This window comes from Mustela putorius, unplaced genomic scaffold (assembly GCF_011764305.1).
Source record: "Mustela putorius furo isolate JIRA1106 unplaced genomic scaffold, ASM1176430v1.1 tig00003972_pilon_pilon_pilon, whole genome shotgun sequence".
Taxonomy (NCBI): domain Eukaryota; kingdom Metazoa; phylum Chordata; class Mammalia; order Carnivora; family Mustelidae; genus Mustela; species Mustela putorius.
The window spans coordinates 8237055-8253900 of NW_025422115.1; the positions used below are offsets into that span (position 1 = coordinate 8237055).

Consider the following 16846-nt stretch of genomic DNA (forward strand, 5'->3'; position numbering starts at 1 on the left):
TATAAAAAATAAAAAATTAAAAAAAAAAAAAAAAATACATTTTCTATAAAAAAAAAAAAAAAAAAAAAAAAAAAAAAAAAAAAAAAAAAAAAAAAAAAAGAGCAGAAACTGTGATTTAATTCCTGGCTATGAAATCTGAAATCCAAAATCCCCCCGCTGACAATTCCTCAAGAAATCAAGAGTTGCAGAGAGACCCTATATAATATTGATATATTTGCATTGCAGCTCAGTTTTCAAGGGAAAAGTTCTTTTGGGCTTTCAGCCCACCCTGAGGTGACACTGCTTTCAACTGATTTTAAAAGAAGAAAAAAATACAGTTCAAAATAATGCAGTTGAAAATAGCAGGAACGTGGGGTGCCTGGGTGGCTCAGTGGTTTAAGCCTCTGCCTTCGGCTCAGGTCATGATCTCAGGATCCTGGGATCGAGCCCCGCATCGGGCTCTATGCTTAGCAGGAAGCCTGCTTTCCCCTCTCTCTCTGCCTGCCTCTCTGCCTACTTGTGATTTCTGTCGGTCAAATAAATAAATAATATCTTAAAAAAAAAAGAAAAAGAAAATAGCAGGAACGTAGAGGAACTACTTTTCCTCTGATTTGAAAAACCGGATTATATTCTAACATGTATGTCTAAGCACGTATGTCCACATGCTTTCAAATGTTACATATTATGGGATTGTTCCTCAAAACCCTCTTGCTTGAAAAAGTAGGTTTGGCCAGAAGGGGAAAAAAAAAAAAAGAAGAAGAAGAAGGAAAAGAAGAAAAGTTGCAGATGGACTGGGTTTTAGTGACAATTTCTGGAGGAAGCTCGAGTGCTGTGCCCTTGATGGGAGAAGAGGGACAAACGTGCCGGGGACTGGGCTTGAACTGGGGGTGAATGGAGAAAGCCAAAACCAGATCCGAACAGGGGACAGCAAAGCTCGCCCCGCCATGCTCTCTGCTGGAAGAAAGGGGGTATGTCAACAGCAGGAATCCAACAGAGGCCACCCGACAACGGGGTGGGCATGTCTGTGGATGGGGCGCCATGGCCCCATAGTCACTCCAGGTTAGCTGTGTGGGGGACGCTGCTTGCTCCTGGTCCCAGACTCGTGACGCATCCTCCTCTCAGTGCTTGCCTGGCCAGACGTAAGCAGACCAGAATAGGAGCCGTGGGTTTGGGAAGAACAGCTCTCCAGGGATCTAACCAGCTCTCCTCAGCAGGAGACTGTTCCGGGCTGGACCCGCCTGCTCCCTGGAGCCCCTTTGGGCTCCCTGAATGGCACACTGAGGACCAGAGCCCCTCTCCAGCCTCCTGGTGCTTGGGCAGCCCAGAGTTGCCCTGGACAAACCAAAGGCTGGGAGCCCCTCTCCCTTGGGAGGGAAGCATACCCCACCTCTGCAAAGCCAGGCCCATCTCCACTGCCTGGAGGTACCTAGCAGAAGGCTCGCTGGGAGGAGGGAGATGGGTGAGTTCCTTCCTCTCCTACAGCTCAAGGAATCCAAGGAGACACCACCGGGCAAAGAGCAAATATCATCATAGGGAGAGAAGTCTCATCACAGGAGGAAGTGAGCATCCAGACCCAGAAAATGCTGTTCAAGTGATGAACAGAGGATTGAATCTCTTGCCCTTTAAGCGACAGACAAGCTTAAAGGGCAGCAAATCAGTGTCTTCTAACACCGAACATTTGAGATTTCCTATATCGAGAGGACTGAGCATTTACTAAGTGACCAGGCTCACAAACACATGATTGGAGGCCAACGTGATTGTTTTTGTTTTTTTTTTTTAAGTTGGCTCATGGCCAGAAACTAGGTGCCCCCACCCCCCCCCCTTTTTTTTTTAAAGCACACTGCTTGCTGGGCGTGGAGACCGATGCAGGGCCTCAGCTCACCAGCCTGAGAGCAAGACCTGAGCGGAGACCAAGAGTCGGATGCTTAACCTACTGAGCCTCCCAGATGCCCCGCAGCAACCCTTTCCAGTGGGGAACACATCTCATGGGCAAAGTGACCTTCTCATCATCATCCTGATTTAACAAATTAAGCCTAATGAGTTTTTAAATATCAGAACAATTTAATTAATTTTGTACGGGGGACCTAAGTGTTAAATGCATCACATGGTCGTGTCAAATGTCACTTGTAAAAAAATCTACGTGAAATAGGAACTTCGCGGCATTAACCGTGTTCTAGCATGGGAGAGAATAAACAAGAAATCTGGAAAAAGGGCAATGATTAGATTTTTCCATAAGTGGATAAAATTAAAAATTAAAAACAAAAATTAAAAAATTAAAATTTTAAATTAATTAAATTAATTTTTAATTAAAAATTAAAAAAAAAAACACCACACACCAGTGTCTGTAGTTTGTTCAAAAGTCTACTATTTATCTACCCAGGGACGAGGAAAAAGCTGTTTGCCGCATGATGTGTATTCCTGCAAACAGGACCGCACCCTCCCAAACTGCACAGGACGAGGCCCAGAAACCCAGGCCAAGCCCTCAGCCCTACACACCGCTTTTTTCTTGATTTTAGCAGCCTTTTGCATCCTCTGCGCAGCATGTAAGAGAAAAGAAAAACGGATAAAAGAAGGAAGAAAGGAAGAGAAGGAAGAGGCAGCCAAGTTATTTTGGTCTTGGAGGTCAAGGGACTCCAACCCTGTGCTCAGGGGAAGCCCCCCACAGGGGCAGGAGGGGTGGGTAGCCACCACTTGAGTGAGCACACACGCTGACCACGAGGAGCCCCCCCACGCGTCCCTCAGGCGCTGGGAATCAGCTACAACCGCCTGGATCTGGGGGGGTGAGACGGGACGGAGTGATGCCACTGGCCGGGAAGCGCAGAGAAGCACCGGGCTCTTGGACAGAGAAGCAGGGCTGGGGTGTGGAGCGGGAGGGCCCGGGGTGCTGTGTTCTCTTCTCCAGACCACCATGACCTCGTGTCCCTGTGCCTCCATGAAGAAGGTCAGGAGACAGCGAGGACAGACGAGGGGCCCAACATGCTTTCTCAGCCCCCAGGGGCTGGCAGCATCCACAGACCCTATCCTGCCCAGAGGGAGCATCTCCTCGGACAACCCCCCACCCTTCCCGCCAGACCCCATTAGTGTTGCTGACTTGGCCAAACCAGCGCCCTGCTGAGCCCACCAGTACCTTGACCCGGCTGACGGCCTCCTGCGCCTGCATCATTCTGATGTTCTTGGAAGGGTTACGTTCTGAGAGCAGCTGGGTGGACCCCAGGTAGTTGGCAGCAAAGATGATTCCATCAATGAGGTCTTCTGGTTCACAGGGCCCTGGAACTGATGAGGGCACAGTCAGCATCCTCCCAGAGGACCAAGGAATAATGTCGCAGGGACCGGGAACGAAAGCAAAGGGCTGACCCAGGGCCCATCCGCAGTCAGCAGAGGAAGGTCAGTCTCCTTCCCTCATCGCCACGCAGCATGTGGTACACGGAAGAAAGCAAATGCAACGCCCAGACCAGAAAAGTCCACATGCATGGCTCGGGAGGACAGTTCTGGGACCTCAGGCAGCTGTCACACAGGGCATCTCAGCCTCCAAGGTGACAACCATATGCTGCAATCCCAGAGACAAACTTTCCCAAACTGGACAGCATTTCCAGGCTTACCCCTGAGCCCTCCAGAAACAGGACAGAGAGCAGAAACTGCCCACTACCCTGCCGTTCTTCTGGGGCCTTCTCCTCCGCGTCTGCGCTGTAGGGCTCTGGTCCTATCACATGCCCGCCTGGATGGGTCCCCTCATTCCCTACACCTCAGATCCAGGCTGGGTGACATAGCTCTTGCTCCCCCCTGCAGCCTCTAGACCAGCGCTGTCAATGGAACTTTCTGCTGTGATGTAGAATGTTCTATCTTGGTGCTCTTTAATACGGGGACTGCTAGCCATGTGTGGGGCTACTGTAAGAGGAAATGAATTTTTAAATTTCATGCAATCTACATAATTTACCCAGAAATTGCCACATGTGGATAGTGACTGCTGTATTGGACAGACAGCCATAGGTAAGGTCAGCAAAACTTTTCTGCAGGGGGCTAGATGGAAAATATCTTAGGCTTTGCAGTCTAGTTCCAACGAGTCAACTCAGCATCCAGAGGACAAAAGCAGGCCCAGGCCATCTGTCTATGAGCGGGCACGTCTGTCTATGAGCAGGCTCTGGAAAACCTCATACATGGACCCGGGTGGCTGGGAGCATTTGGCCCCGGGTCCACAGCCTGTAACCCACAGACCATCACTAGGCCTTCCTCTGAGACCCACCACCTTCCTTTCCAAGTCTCTGCCTTCTTTCTCCCTACCTGCCTCTCGGTCAGACCCCTCCTTCTGAGGGAACTTGGCTCTGACTCTCAGGCTCCCCCTCACTCCACGGTCCACAGGGCTGGCTGGCTGGTCCCTGTGGCCAGCAGTCCCTTCCAGACCCCGACCCTCAGCCAGCTGTGGGGAACCGTGTTCTCCCCTCTGACCCGCTCTGCTGCTAAAAGCTTTGACTTGCCAAAAGCCCGGATGCCACTGTCCACCAGTCCCATAACATCTGCCCAACACCCACGATTCCTTGCCCCACGTCCCACCTGTGGGCCCCAGGGCCGAGGAACAACTGCAGCCACCTGTTACCTGCAGGCCTGCGCTGGAAAGAACCAGAGCCGCTCAACAAGGCAGACTGGTTCCATTCCAAATTCACAGCCCAAAATACCCTCAGAACATGTTGGTGACCCCAAAGGTGCCCCTGAGAAGCGCCCCCTCTCCCACTGCATAAGCACCATTTCATCCTTCCCCATAACCAACCTACCCCGGAAGGCTGTTCCTCCCAGTCCAAGTGGGCCTCTCTCCGGTTCCGCCACCGCCACTGCCTCCTTCCATCCTGGACGTGAGGGCGGCCTTCAACTAGACCGTGTGAATAGCAGTGGACCGCCTGTGGCCCTCCAAAATCCTGATGCGGAAGCCCTCGCACCCTCCCCACCCCCCAACACCCCACGCCCGGCCCCACATGATGGGATTAGCAGTATGACCTCTGGGAGGTGATCTGTGAGGTCAAGAAGGGCAGAGCCCTCCGGAATGGCATCTGTGCCCTAATAAAAGGGACATTGGAGAGCAACCTTGACTGCTTTCTGCCACGCGTGGACACTGAGAGAAGGCCGTCTGTCACCCAGAAGGGGGCTTGACCACATGGGTACCCTGATCTGGGACTTTCATCCTCCATGGTTTATAAACCCCACAGCCTCTGGTGCTTGGTTACAGCAGCAAGACGAAGACCTGAACCTTCTACCCACAGGTGACTCCCCGCGCTGCCACGAGAGGGTCCTCTTAGAACTCCCCTGCTGCAAACTGCATGGGGCCTCTCATTCTCTCAGGAGAATGTCCTGAGAGCCCCAAAACCCAGTGCTCCCATTCAGAGGCTCGTGCGTGTGAGGGGACAAGGGCAGTTTCACTGGGCTCTGTCATCCCGACGTCAGCAGACCCCCGGAGACTGGGGCCCCAGCTCTGGCCCACATGCCCATCCCCGGCTGCTCGGGCACTAGGGGCTCAGTGAGGGGCCCACTGTGTGCAGGCTGTCACCCCGAGATGGGATGGGAACGTCCAGCCAACCCTGGATTGGGGCGGGCTTTTCAAATTACTTTCTGAAACGTTAGTTCTCTTCAAACCACAGGAGATAATGGCCCACGGGGAGATGTCTGGTGGGGACCCGTGCATTAGGCTTTCACTGGAATAAGCCTCAGCCTGTGGACTTGCCATTAAAGCTCCGAAATTGGTGCTAGCATGTGTCCATTAGCCTCAACTGGCTGCCTGAAGACCCCTCCCCAGGGGCTCACATGTCAGACAGCCGGGGACCTATTCCCCTCTCTCTCAAGCCAGCACCCCAGCTCCTGCACTAAAGGCAATTTTTATAACGTGCTTTAGAACAAGGTCAAGTATTCTGAAGTTTGAAAGGAATCTGTTGGTAATAATGGGCCCGGCAGGTCCCACCTTAGGAACGCCCCAGGTCATGAACCACAGAATGGTGGGGACCCTCGCATCCTGACACCCCTGCCCTGGGGATGCCCTCTCTTGCTCCCCACTGACCTTGACAGCCTCCCTAGCAGTGCCCAGAGGACGCACCCCTTCCTCTTGGGGGCTCAGATGGTTTGTTCTAGGGATCTTGGATAAGTTTTGGGCGGCTCCCCCAAACCCTCAGGGAACAAACCCCGCCCCTCAGAGGGCTGGGGGCAGCCCTGTCTGAGAGGGCTACAGAGCCCTCACAGAGCCTACCTAGTCCTCCCGCCAGGATGGACACCCCCGTAATTCCCACAGTCTGCTGGCAAAGCCTTTCCCCAAGTACCTCTCCCAGCCCCTCATCTGTGTCTGGAGGAAGGAAGCATCTTCTGTTCCAGAACCAAGTGAAGGGGTCCTTTCAGGAGCCTTGGGTGGGGAGAGGAGACAGGAGAAAGTAGAGCCTACGTCTGGAGGGGGAGAGCTGCCCCTCTGGGTGGTCTCCCACCACATCCTTTTCTCTGGGAAAGCTCGTCCCACACAGCTGGCCTTGCTGGATCCATTGGAGGCTGCCTGTGGCAGCAGATGGGTGGTGGTCCAAGGGCTCCACAGCCCCGGGGGTCAGTGAAGGCCAAGGAGGGGGGTGGGCACAGAGGGCCTTGAGACGAGGGTATCAGGGGCTGGTGGGGGGTGAACTCTGCGTTGAGGACTGGTGGTGGGAAGGATTAGGGGTGGAGTTTGGGGGCTGGGGCCAGGTGGGCTGGAGGGCCCAGTGGGTACCCTAGCTTCTGGCAGGTTTATAAGTTCACCCTTCCAGTATTTAAAAGACACCCCAGAAAAGCACACGCACATGCATGCTCAGATCAAGCGTTCCTTGATCTGAACTGTCATCACCGCTACCTTCCCCAAAGGTCCGTGCAAGTGGCCACGCGGAATGATGGTGCCTTCCCTTCTAGCCCAGTCTACCAATTGCCTCCCGGACTGCCCACTCTGGCCTCCAGCTGGTGCTGGCTCTGGTGGGGCCCGCAGAAACCTGGGTGGTGGGACTTCAGTGCGAGGACTATGAGGGCTCCTCCCAGAGCCTCTCACTTCACCGAGAGTCCATCACGGGTCAACAAGCCCTCACCCCTCCACACACGCACGTGCATGCGTGTACAAGCGCCCACACCCATGCAGGTACACAGGAGTGTCCACAAAGCTTCTCACACGGCCCCGAGCCCACAGAGCCACCCCTCCGAAACAGGCCTGTGCACCCACTGGGAGGTCCGAGACCAAGTGCCCACCATGATGACATCAGGGCCCACAGATACAACGAGGGGCCACCGCGGGCAGGCACCTTACACTATTGAGGTCAAAAAACCCTTCTACGACCACAAGCCCAAATACAAGAGAAAGGAGTTCTGAACACTGTGGAGACCCCAGAGGAAGGCCATCCCAGCAGCGGGTGGCCCGGCACCCCGTGCCCCCCCCACCCCGCGGCAGGCAGGACTCTCAAAGAAACGAGGACAAGAAGGGCTGGCCAGGAGAGGGGGCCCATTTTGGAGCCTACAACTCCCCAGGCCTCTGACCCCAGGACCGCCCACCCCAGGGCCCATGCAGGATGCAGTGAGGGCAGGGCCGGAGCTTAGAAGAAGGGCCCAGCAAGCCACGTTACCGTCATGAGCATTTTAATACGGCAACAAGCACTTGGGGTATCTGTGAGGGCGGGGTGCGGAATGGGCCGCCCCCCCCAGTTCTGCAGAGAGGGAAGGCACCTGCCCCTCCCCCTCCCGCTGTCAACGATGAGGGACACTCCGTGGGGGCTTTGGGACAACCACAACAAGGACTGGGACTAAGGCAAGGAGGTGCCCTCTCTTAGAGAGCTGAGTAAGAAAAGCAAACAAACAAGCAAGGTCTTCTCAGACCATGAGAATTAGGAGGCAGGAAGCAAACCCCAGTGTGAGGGGGATGGGGGTGCAGCCTGCATCTGATGAAGAAAGGGAAGGCTGCTCTCAGAAGCCACGGTGAGCACAGACCTGTGTGATGCAAAGGGAAATCCTTGAAAAGGAGTGTGTTGTTTTCTGGGACCCCTCTCAGGGTCTGAGAGGAGGTGGGGACAGCCCTCTAGGGTCCCACAGAGCCTGCTCATGGATCCAGGGACACGGCGGGAGTCTGAGCTCTTCCAACTGTCCTGCTCGAAAAGGCTTTGTGCCCTTGGAACAGTCATCTCTCTCTCTCTCTCTCTCTCTTTTGGGGGGACTCAATTTACTCATCAGTGAAATGGGGTGAGGGGGAACTCCTGATTTCTATCTTCTTAGGGTTTTTGCAAAAGTAAGATTAATAGGATGAGCTTCATAAATGCTAAAAGCATGTAAAGGAAAAGGCACTAGTTAATGAAGTATTAGATTTCATTTCTGTGTAAGTCAAAAGACACATCATAGCACTTAGCTGAGGCAGGGCCTCAAGTACCAGTTGAGGGGACAGCAGCAATGCCAGCGGGCAGGGTCCGAGGCCAGTGAGTGCGCTCACATGGTCTTGCGGGCACATGGTCTGACAGCCCACTGAGGCTCAGACGACAAAGGGACACCACGGTCACACTGATGTTAAGGGACGGAGCAGAGGCCATACTCATAAGGCAGCCATATCCGGCACGTTGACGTGGGGAGTCCCCACTCTGCAGGTACAAAGTGGTACAAACCTCTCCAAACCCGGTACCCTACGGGGCCTTGGGAAGTGCCTGATTTAAAACCCCTGGAGCTGAAGTCAGGGACGGAGGGACAGAAGAATATCCCAAGCAGCTCCTCTGTGTCCAGAATCGTGTTCAGAGCCCAAGGGCCTGCAGAGGCCCCAGTCCCATCGGGTGGGTTCTGGGATTTCGCATTACATACATGCCCCAGTGACACTGAAGAGCACCCCTTTGGGCAAACCTGACCTTCAGCACACAAGCCCTCTTCTTCCCCTGTCATCTTAGGAGCAAAGCTGCTGAGAGGCCAGGCCAGCACCTGCTTTCCCTGGCAGGGCTGGCTCTTTACAAAGCGCCAGGTCCCAAGGGCAGGGTTTCCGGTGACTCCTTCCATCTCAGGCACCTTGGTCCTACCTCTGGAGATGACAACCCCCCTCCAGCTGGCCAGGGCTGGCGACATCGTGGTAAAAGAGTGCGAGATGGGAGGGGACGGCTGCAGAATGGGAAGGGGCGTGGAGGGAGGAGCCCCTCCCTGTCCAAGCATCAGCAGCCCTGGTGTGCACTGCGGGCCCAATGGCACCTGTCACTCGCTAGGGGAAGGCAGGTGCCACCCCCAGAGAGGGAAAGAGGATGGCCAGTCCCACGGTGGAACTTCCCGCCCTGCCCCTCAGGGCTTCTGACCGAAGCGTGTCCATTTTTGCTATGTTATGCCATCTTCCCCTCAGGCCTCACTCTTTCCAGTAAGTGTGGTTCCAAGTCCCCATCATTTGCTGATGGTCACCCTATACATAGCAGGGCCAAACCATTTGTCCTCCCTGCAATGACCACTACTGACCAGTAGATGGTGCCACTGTGTTCTGCGGGGAAGTCCCGTGGTGCCAGCAGCCATGAGGTAACTGCTCCCCACAGCGCCCACACCCACAGCCAGCACCCATGGCCTGGGCCAGGACAAGGGTCTTCATGCCCTATCTATGGGGCAGGAGTCGAATGGCTCTCTGTGGAACCTGTCCCTGGGGGTGGGAGGTTAGGCCTTGCCTTTTGAATAGACTCCCACCCTCTGTGGCCACTGCCCTTTGCCTTTCCCCTTGCCACTTCCCAGAATGGCCAGGAGCAGCTCGCCAGACCTTCCTGACATTCACATCCTGTTCCTGAGTAGACACATTAAAAGCTGCCCCCCACCCCCCACCCCCGAATGAGGCCCAGCAGATCTGGGAGCCCAGACTGCTGTGGGGTGCGAAGGGCACCCATCCTGGGCCAAGGGGTCTACCGCCAGCACCCATGGGGGCCTGCTCCCTGGGAAGAGGCCGGAGAAAGATTGCGGTCTTTGTTACAACTCCGAAAGATGCCCACCTCCGCTGCCCACCTCCGCCGGAGGTTCTTGTCATCCCGGCCTTGCTCTTTCTTTCAAAAAGGAAACCATACAAAACAAAAACTGTGCCTTCAGCTTCCTGCCTGCCTGTCAGACCCACTCGCACTTGCACACTTATTAGGAAGCAGAGAAGAGTGGCCGGTGTGGGGAGGCGGGCGTCTCAGGCTCGCAGACACTGCTCTCAACTCCAATCATGAAATGCAGAACCACAAATCACAGAGCCTCATGACTTACGAAAGCAGCGGGCCCTCTATGGCTGGGCGTAAATTCTTCTTCGGCTCAACTCTTGAACTAACCCTAGGCCAAGACCACCAGAGGGAGACAGAACGGCAAAAGAAGAAAAAGAGGTTTAAAGGCCATCCTGTGTCCTCAGAGAATGATTGCTGACTTCTGTTTTCTTGTTGTGAGTTTCTTGTTGTGACTGTACAAACGTCAGCGTATGCAGAACGGATATGCACAGTTTGGACATGAAAAATAGGCTGTGCCAGGCTCCTTCCTCCTGGAGGAAGCCTCTGTTTGAAATGTCTGTTGGAAAACTAAGCCCTGCAGACCTCTCTGAGCAGGGAAAGGGGTGAGAAGTCCAACAGGGTCATGCCTTGGAGCCTCTGTCCCTGACACCTTTGGAGGAAATTATCTTGAAGGTGGGTGGTGGACAGAGGCTTCCCACAACTGGCCCGGATCCAGGTGATCTCATTAATTTCAAGGCCTGTGCCTGCTTCTGCTTGTCTCGTGGGGAGGGGACTGCTGGGTAGAGTCAGAGCACAGCAGAGGACGGGCGTGTGAGTGTGTATCTGAAAGGTTGCTGAGAACAGTCCCCACCCCTGACACACCAGACCTCTGTGTGTAACAAAGGTCTAGTTCCACTCAGTCCTCAACATCCTCATGAAGCAGATCTCGGTGTCTCCCAATTTTACAAATAAGGACAGTGCCCATGGAGTCAAATGACTTTGCACAAGACCACTGCCACTGATTCAGGTACTAGGATTTTTGAGTCCTCCCATAAGGACAGAAAATGTGGAGCTCACGGGCCAAAATCAGTCCCACAGTCACCGAATAAACACATCAGGATTGGCATGTGGTGAAGCCATGAAGGAAGGATGCTAGACCTGTCAAGAAGCAACAGGGGAGTATGACCTTGAGAAGCTGGCGGTAGCTGCTTTCTGAGCTGAGGCTTGGAGGATGCAAAGGGATCAAAAAATCACAGAGGGAAAAGAGAAGAGAGCTTTCCAGGCTCAGGCAAGAGCAGGTGCAAAGGCCCTGGGGTGACAGAGTATAACACCTTTCAAAAGCTACAAAACATGCAAACTGCCCGGGTGCATGGAGCGAGCCAGCATTTGCAACAAGCTGAGGCTGCAGAAAGAGTGCCAGCTGGAGGCGAGGATCCTGGGGCTACACCAAGGACTGCCATTGCAGAGTACTGGTCAGGGATGTGGCCCAGCCTCTCTGTCTTTACAAAGCAACTCTGTCCGCAGAGAGGCAAACCACAGAGGGGAAGAAGGGAGAGAATCTAGGAGGCTACTGCAGCTACTGCTCCTAGCAAGTGAGTGAGTGAGTGATGATGATGGTGGTGGTGGTAGTGGTGGCGGTGATAGTAGTGACGTTGTGGACCAGCATGATGATGGTGTCAGAGACAGCGACACACTGGATCCACTCTGGAGGTTCAGTTCCACAGAAGGAGTGCTGGGAAGCAGGTTGTACCATGGGATGGACAAAGCTGCAGCTATGAGGAAGGGATGCTGGGGGGGGGGGGGCTGGCCTTGGGGGTGGGTATTCTGCACATCTAGATGCAGGAAACTGGGAGTCTTCCAAGGCGCTCAGGAGGCAGCTGGACTCAGGGGTCCTGATAAACTGCGTGTTGGTGCAGACACAGAAGAATCATCAGGGGAGGGGGACATGGTGGGGAGAGGTCCTAGCACTCAGCTCCACCGTGCTCCAGCACCCTGTGCCCAGGGGCAGGTTCAGCTGTGCCCATGCTGGCAGGAGGAGAAAGGAGCCCTTGCGTTTCTTGTGCACAGTGACCAGGAAGCCAGCAGTGATCTCGGAGAGCCAGGCAAAGGGTTGCGGCATGTGGTCGAGTGTGGGCTATGGACACGTGCAGGTCAGGACAGACACTCTCAGAAGCCCACAGAGGGGAGAGTGTAAGACATGGGAGAGAAAACCCATCAAATTGGGTGAGGTTCACAAGGACAGAGAGGGACTGGTCTCAGCTAGAAGGAGGGGCCATGACTCTAAGGAGACAGGACAGGGAGGAGGGGCTAGGAGCAGGCCAAGTGCTGAGGCCACACGCCAGGCAAGCCACTGAAATGAGGGCGAGAGCTGGTCTGGGGAAGGGAAGCTGTGTCAACAGTGGCGGCGGCAGAAGCGGATGAACCTCAGAGTCATGAAGTTGGACCTCAGGTCAGACCTTCTACCGACAAACCTGGGACGTGGTCTCTGGGCTCTGGCAGGGCTCCACCTGCCCTGAATACCAGTCCCCCACCGCACACACCAGCCTGTCCCAGAGCCAGATAGCCAACACTGCCGTGGGCTGAGCTGGGCCTCCCAGAAGCCCCTGTTAAAGGGGACCCCATAAGGGGGCTACAATAAAAAAGAGAATGCCGTCTAAGAAACCAGAGCCTTGGAACATTCACTGAGGCAAGGGCCTGCCTGGGGTTGCAGGACAGGCTGGGTCATCACCGAAGGAAAGGATGTGAAAGTTCCATAGCATGGATCATTAGACCCCCAACAAGCGAGATAAAGTCACCAGCTGCCAGAGGAAGAAAAAGAGTCAGGGAAGGTCAAGGCCAAGCTATTCCGTGGATAGATCTACCCAAGTCAGGTCCTAAACACACTTGGACCTCGGACCTGAGAATGACATCCCAGAAAAAGCAGAACGAATAAAAAAAACTGGCCCAAAACAGGGAAAGGCACAGGCATGAAGATGCTCACTGTGGCACTATTTCTAAGAACAAAATCCTGGAAACCACCCAAATGTTCCTGCCTAGGGGACATCCATCCACGCAGCAGGCATCCAAACAGCACAGTGCACCTCCATGTACTGCTCTGCAGTGGGCAGAACTCAGCATAATCACCAGGGCTTAGAGTTAAGTGTAAAAAAGAAGACAGGAGGTGGGCACCTGGGTGGCTCAGTAGGTTAAGCACCTGCTTCAGCTTGGGTCATGATCCCAGAGTCCTGGAATTGAGCCCCACATAGTATCGGGCTCCCTGCTTGGGGGGAAGCCTGCTTCTCCCTCTGCCTCTGCTACCCGCCCCTACCCACTTGCACACTCTCTCTCTCTGTTAAATAAATAAATAAAATGTCTTTAAAAAAGGGGGGGGGAGATGAAGATAAGCATGTTAACTCATTACCATTTACCTAAGAAAGGGGAGATTCACCTAAGATACTAAAAATAAGTGAAATGTTAAAACTGGTGATCCCCAGAGGGAGGAAAGGATTTGGGAGGTGGGGTGATGGGGTAAGAAATTAGACGCCTTCGCAGACATCCTGTTTTCTATACTTGACTTCAGAACCATGGAAGTATTTTATATAATTATAAGACAAAATTCAATGAAAAAAACAAATTCCTAAAGAAAAAAAAAAGCATCTAAATGTGAATGCAGTCGTGACATGGTAATGAAGAGAACTATTCTGAATGATTTCAAAATGCAGTAATTTAACAGTACATCCCTCCTGGGCTATCCTCTGAAGACCAAAGTCAATGCAAATGAATCCTGAATTGTATCTATAATCACATGTCCTTGGTGATGTTGGTCTTATTACTCTGAGACTATTGTATGATTGATAGAATAAAACAAATGCAGAATTAGGTGGGTGTCCTTGAGGATGGGGAAAATGTACAAATGTAAAAACCCTACAGTCCTGACAATATGAATCATGGTGCATTTTATCTTAAAATCAGTATGAAACACGACATGCTTATCTTAAAAACATAGGATATCAGTTATCTATATATATGCATCACAAATTGTCCCAAACTTCGCAGCTGAAAACAACAAGGATTTGTTAGTTTCTGTGGGCAGGGGGACACTGGTGCCCCTAGGCTCAATGCTTCTGGCTCAGGGACTCTCCCAAGGCTTCAGCCATTCAGAACAGGGGAGGATCCACTTCCAAGTTCACTTACAAGGCTGCTGGCCAGAGACAGAGAGATCAGCAGGGCCTAGATTTCCCATATGGGGTTTCAAATGGAAGCTTCTGCCATTTCATATACTAACATAAAAAGATAAATGTAATGCATGTCAAATAAAAATGCCAATAGGAATTTTTATTGTTTAACTGATAAGCTAATTCTCAAGTTCTATTGGAAAAAAAAAAATACACAAGAGGATCCAAGGAAGTTCTGAACAGAAATGACAGTGACAGAAGTCAGACATTGGCTTTCCAGGCAATAAAATGCACTATAAATCCTCAATTAAACAAAGCAGCTTGGTTCTGGAACCTCAATGGAGATCCAGAAACAGAACTAGGTATAAAGGACAATGTATTATATGATAAAGGCAGCATTTCAAATCAGAGAGGGAAAAATTTATGGAATGGTTTTGGCACAAATGACTAGCTGTTTGCAAGAAAAGGATTAAAATGTAATTATTTCTGGATCCATATACCAAAATAAATTCCAGAAATATTAAATATGGAACTCAAGTGAAAAAAATCATAAAAGTTCTAGAAGGAAAAAAAAATAATAGTAAGAGTGTAAAGGTTGGAACACCTGGGTGGCTCAGTTGTTTGAGTGTCCAACTCTTGATTTCAGCTCAGATTGTGGTCTCAGGGTCATGGGATAGAGCCCTGCGCCTGGCTCCATGCTCAGCATGGAGTCTGCTTGAGGTGCTGTCTCTCCCTCTCCCTCTGCCCCTCCCCCATTCCTGCATGCTCTCTCCAAATAAATAAATAAAATCTTTTTTAAAAAGACTGTTAAGGTCATACTAATCTCAAAAACTTAGTAGCTTCAAAGGAAAAAGACAGATACAATTGATGTTAGAAAATGTTCAGCAAAGTAAAAATATGGAGGGGCACCTGGGTGGCTCAGTTGGTTGAGCGACTGACTCTTGATTTTGGCTCAGATCATGATCTCAAGGTCATGAGCTGGAGCCCCACATGGGGCTCTGCGCTGAGCATGAGTCTGCTTAAGATTTTCTCGTTCTCCCTTTGCCCCTCCCCCAACTCATGTTCACTCTCACATTCTTCCTCTCTCTAAAAATAATAATAATAGTAAAATAAAATGCATTTTTTAAAAAGTAAAAATATGGAGGTTCCTCAAAAAGTTACAATGGAACTACTGTACAACCCAGCAATTGCACTACTAGTATTTATGCTAAGAATACAAAAATAATAACTCAAAGGGATATATGTACCCCAATGTGTACAGCAGCATTATCTACAATAGCCAAACTATGGAAGAAGCCCAAGTGTTCATCAACTGATAAATGGATAAAGAAGATGTAGTAGACACACACACACACACACAGAGGAATATTATTCAGCCGTAATAAAGAATGAAATCTTGCCATTTTCAATGATGTGGATGGAGGTGGAAAATATTATGCTAAGTGAAGTAAGTTAGAGAAAGATAAATACCATATGATTTCACTCATATGTGGAATGAAAAAAATTATACAGATGAGCAAAGGGAAAAAAGAGAGTTAGGCAAACCAAGAAACAGACTCTTAAATAGAACTGATAGTTACTGAAGGGGTGAGGGTGGGGGATGGGGGAAACAGGTGGTGGGGATGAAGAAAGGCACTTGCGATGAGCACTCAGTGATACATGGACGTGTTCAATCACTATACTACATACCTGAAAATACCCGTAACACTGTGTGAGAATGAACTGGGGTTTAAATGAAAATTTTAAAAATGCAAAAATATCAAAAGATGACTGTAGTCTCCTGCTCCACCAGGCTGGGGCGGCTGGCGTTGTCCAGAAGGCCTCGGGGCAGGGTCAGCCACTGATTGACCACACACTGGGGCCAGGCCTGACTGCCTGTGTAAGACCTCAGGTGTGTCTTACTACCTCCCTGAAGGGCAAAGAGGCCTTCCTGATACATGCGGGTGTGCTGCCAGCAGGGACTTCTGCAAGGCCTGGCCTACTTCCTGTTGTGGACTCTGTAGATGTCACCAGCCACTTATTGCGGACACTGGATCTCCATCAGATCTAAGCTGCTGACTCTCCCCTCTCATTACTGATGGAATTATATCCTAAAATTAGAAAGAAATGAATGTGTACATATTCCTGGAAGAAGTAGCTGATAGTTTGAGGAGGGGCAAGATGGCAGAGAAGTAGGAGACCCTGTTTCAACCAGTCCGCTAAAGTCATCTAATTATCTACCAGAACACTCTGAAACACCCATGAAATCAGCCTGAGATCTAAGATTATATACTTTAGGATCTATGTGGGGGCAGAAGACATCGGTGGAGAGGGTGCACCTTGCCTAGATTGTGGCATGACTAGGAGGAGGAGCACCCAACAGAGGAAAATTTGGAGACTGTGCCTTCTCCATCAGAACTACTGGATATGGATGTAAACAGTATATTAGAAAGAGAATTCAGACTAACAATTATCCAGGCAATGGCTAGTTGGAGAAAACCATTAGTGACAACATGGAATCTCTAAGGGCGGAAGTGAAAGTCTCCCTGGGAAGAAGTTAAAAATGCTATCAATGAGATCCAATCTAATCTAAATACTCTAATAGCTAAGGTAACCGAGGCAGAAGAAAGAATTAGTGATCTAGAGGACAAACTGATAGAGAAAAAGGATCAGGAGGAAGGATGGAAGAAACACCTTGGAAACCATGAAAACAGAATTAGGGAGATAAATGATGCCATGAAACGTTCCAACGTCTGAATTACTGGGATCCCTGAGGGGAAGGAGAAAGAAAAAAGACTGGAAGATATAGTT

The 16846-nt window shown here is 51.3% G+C and overlaps 1 protein-coding gene across 5 annotated transcripts in view; it reads right to left on the bottom strand.

Annotated features, from left to right (window-relative positions):
• The window catches only part of APBA2 (amyloid beta precursor protein binding family A member 2), a 249547-nt gene that overhangs the window by 27548 nt on the left and 205153 nt on the right, over nt 1-16846 (bottom strand). For 4 of the 5 annotated variants that reach the window (XM_045070615.1, XM_045070614.1, XM_045070616.1 and 1 more), the window contains 2 exons: nt 3107-3252; nt 2476-2511 (listed from right to left, as the gene is read on the bottom strand). In XM_045070615.1, the coding sequence (XP_044926550.1) occupies nt 2476-2511; nt 3107-3252 (182 nt within the window). The remainder of the gene's footprint in view (nt 1-2475; nt 2512-3106; nt 3253-16846) is intronic. The other variant, XM_045070618.1, reaches the window with a different exon arrangement.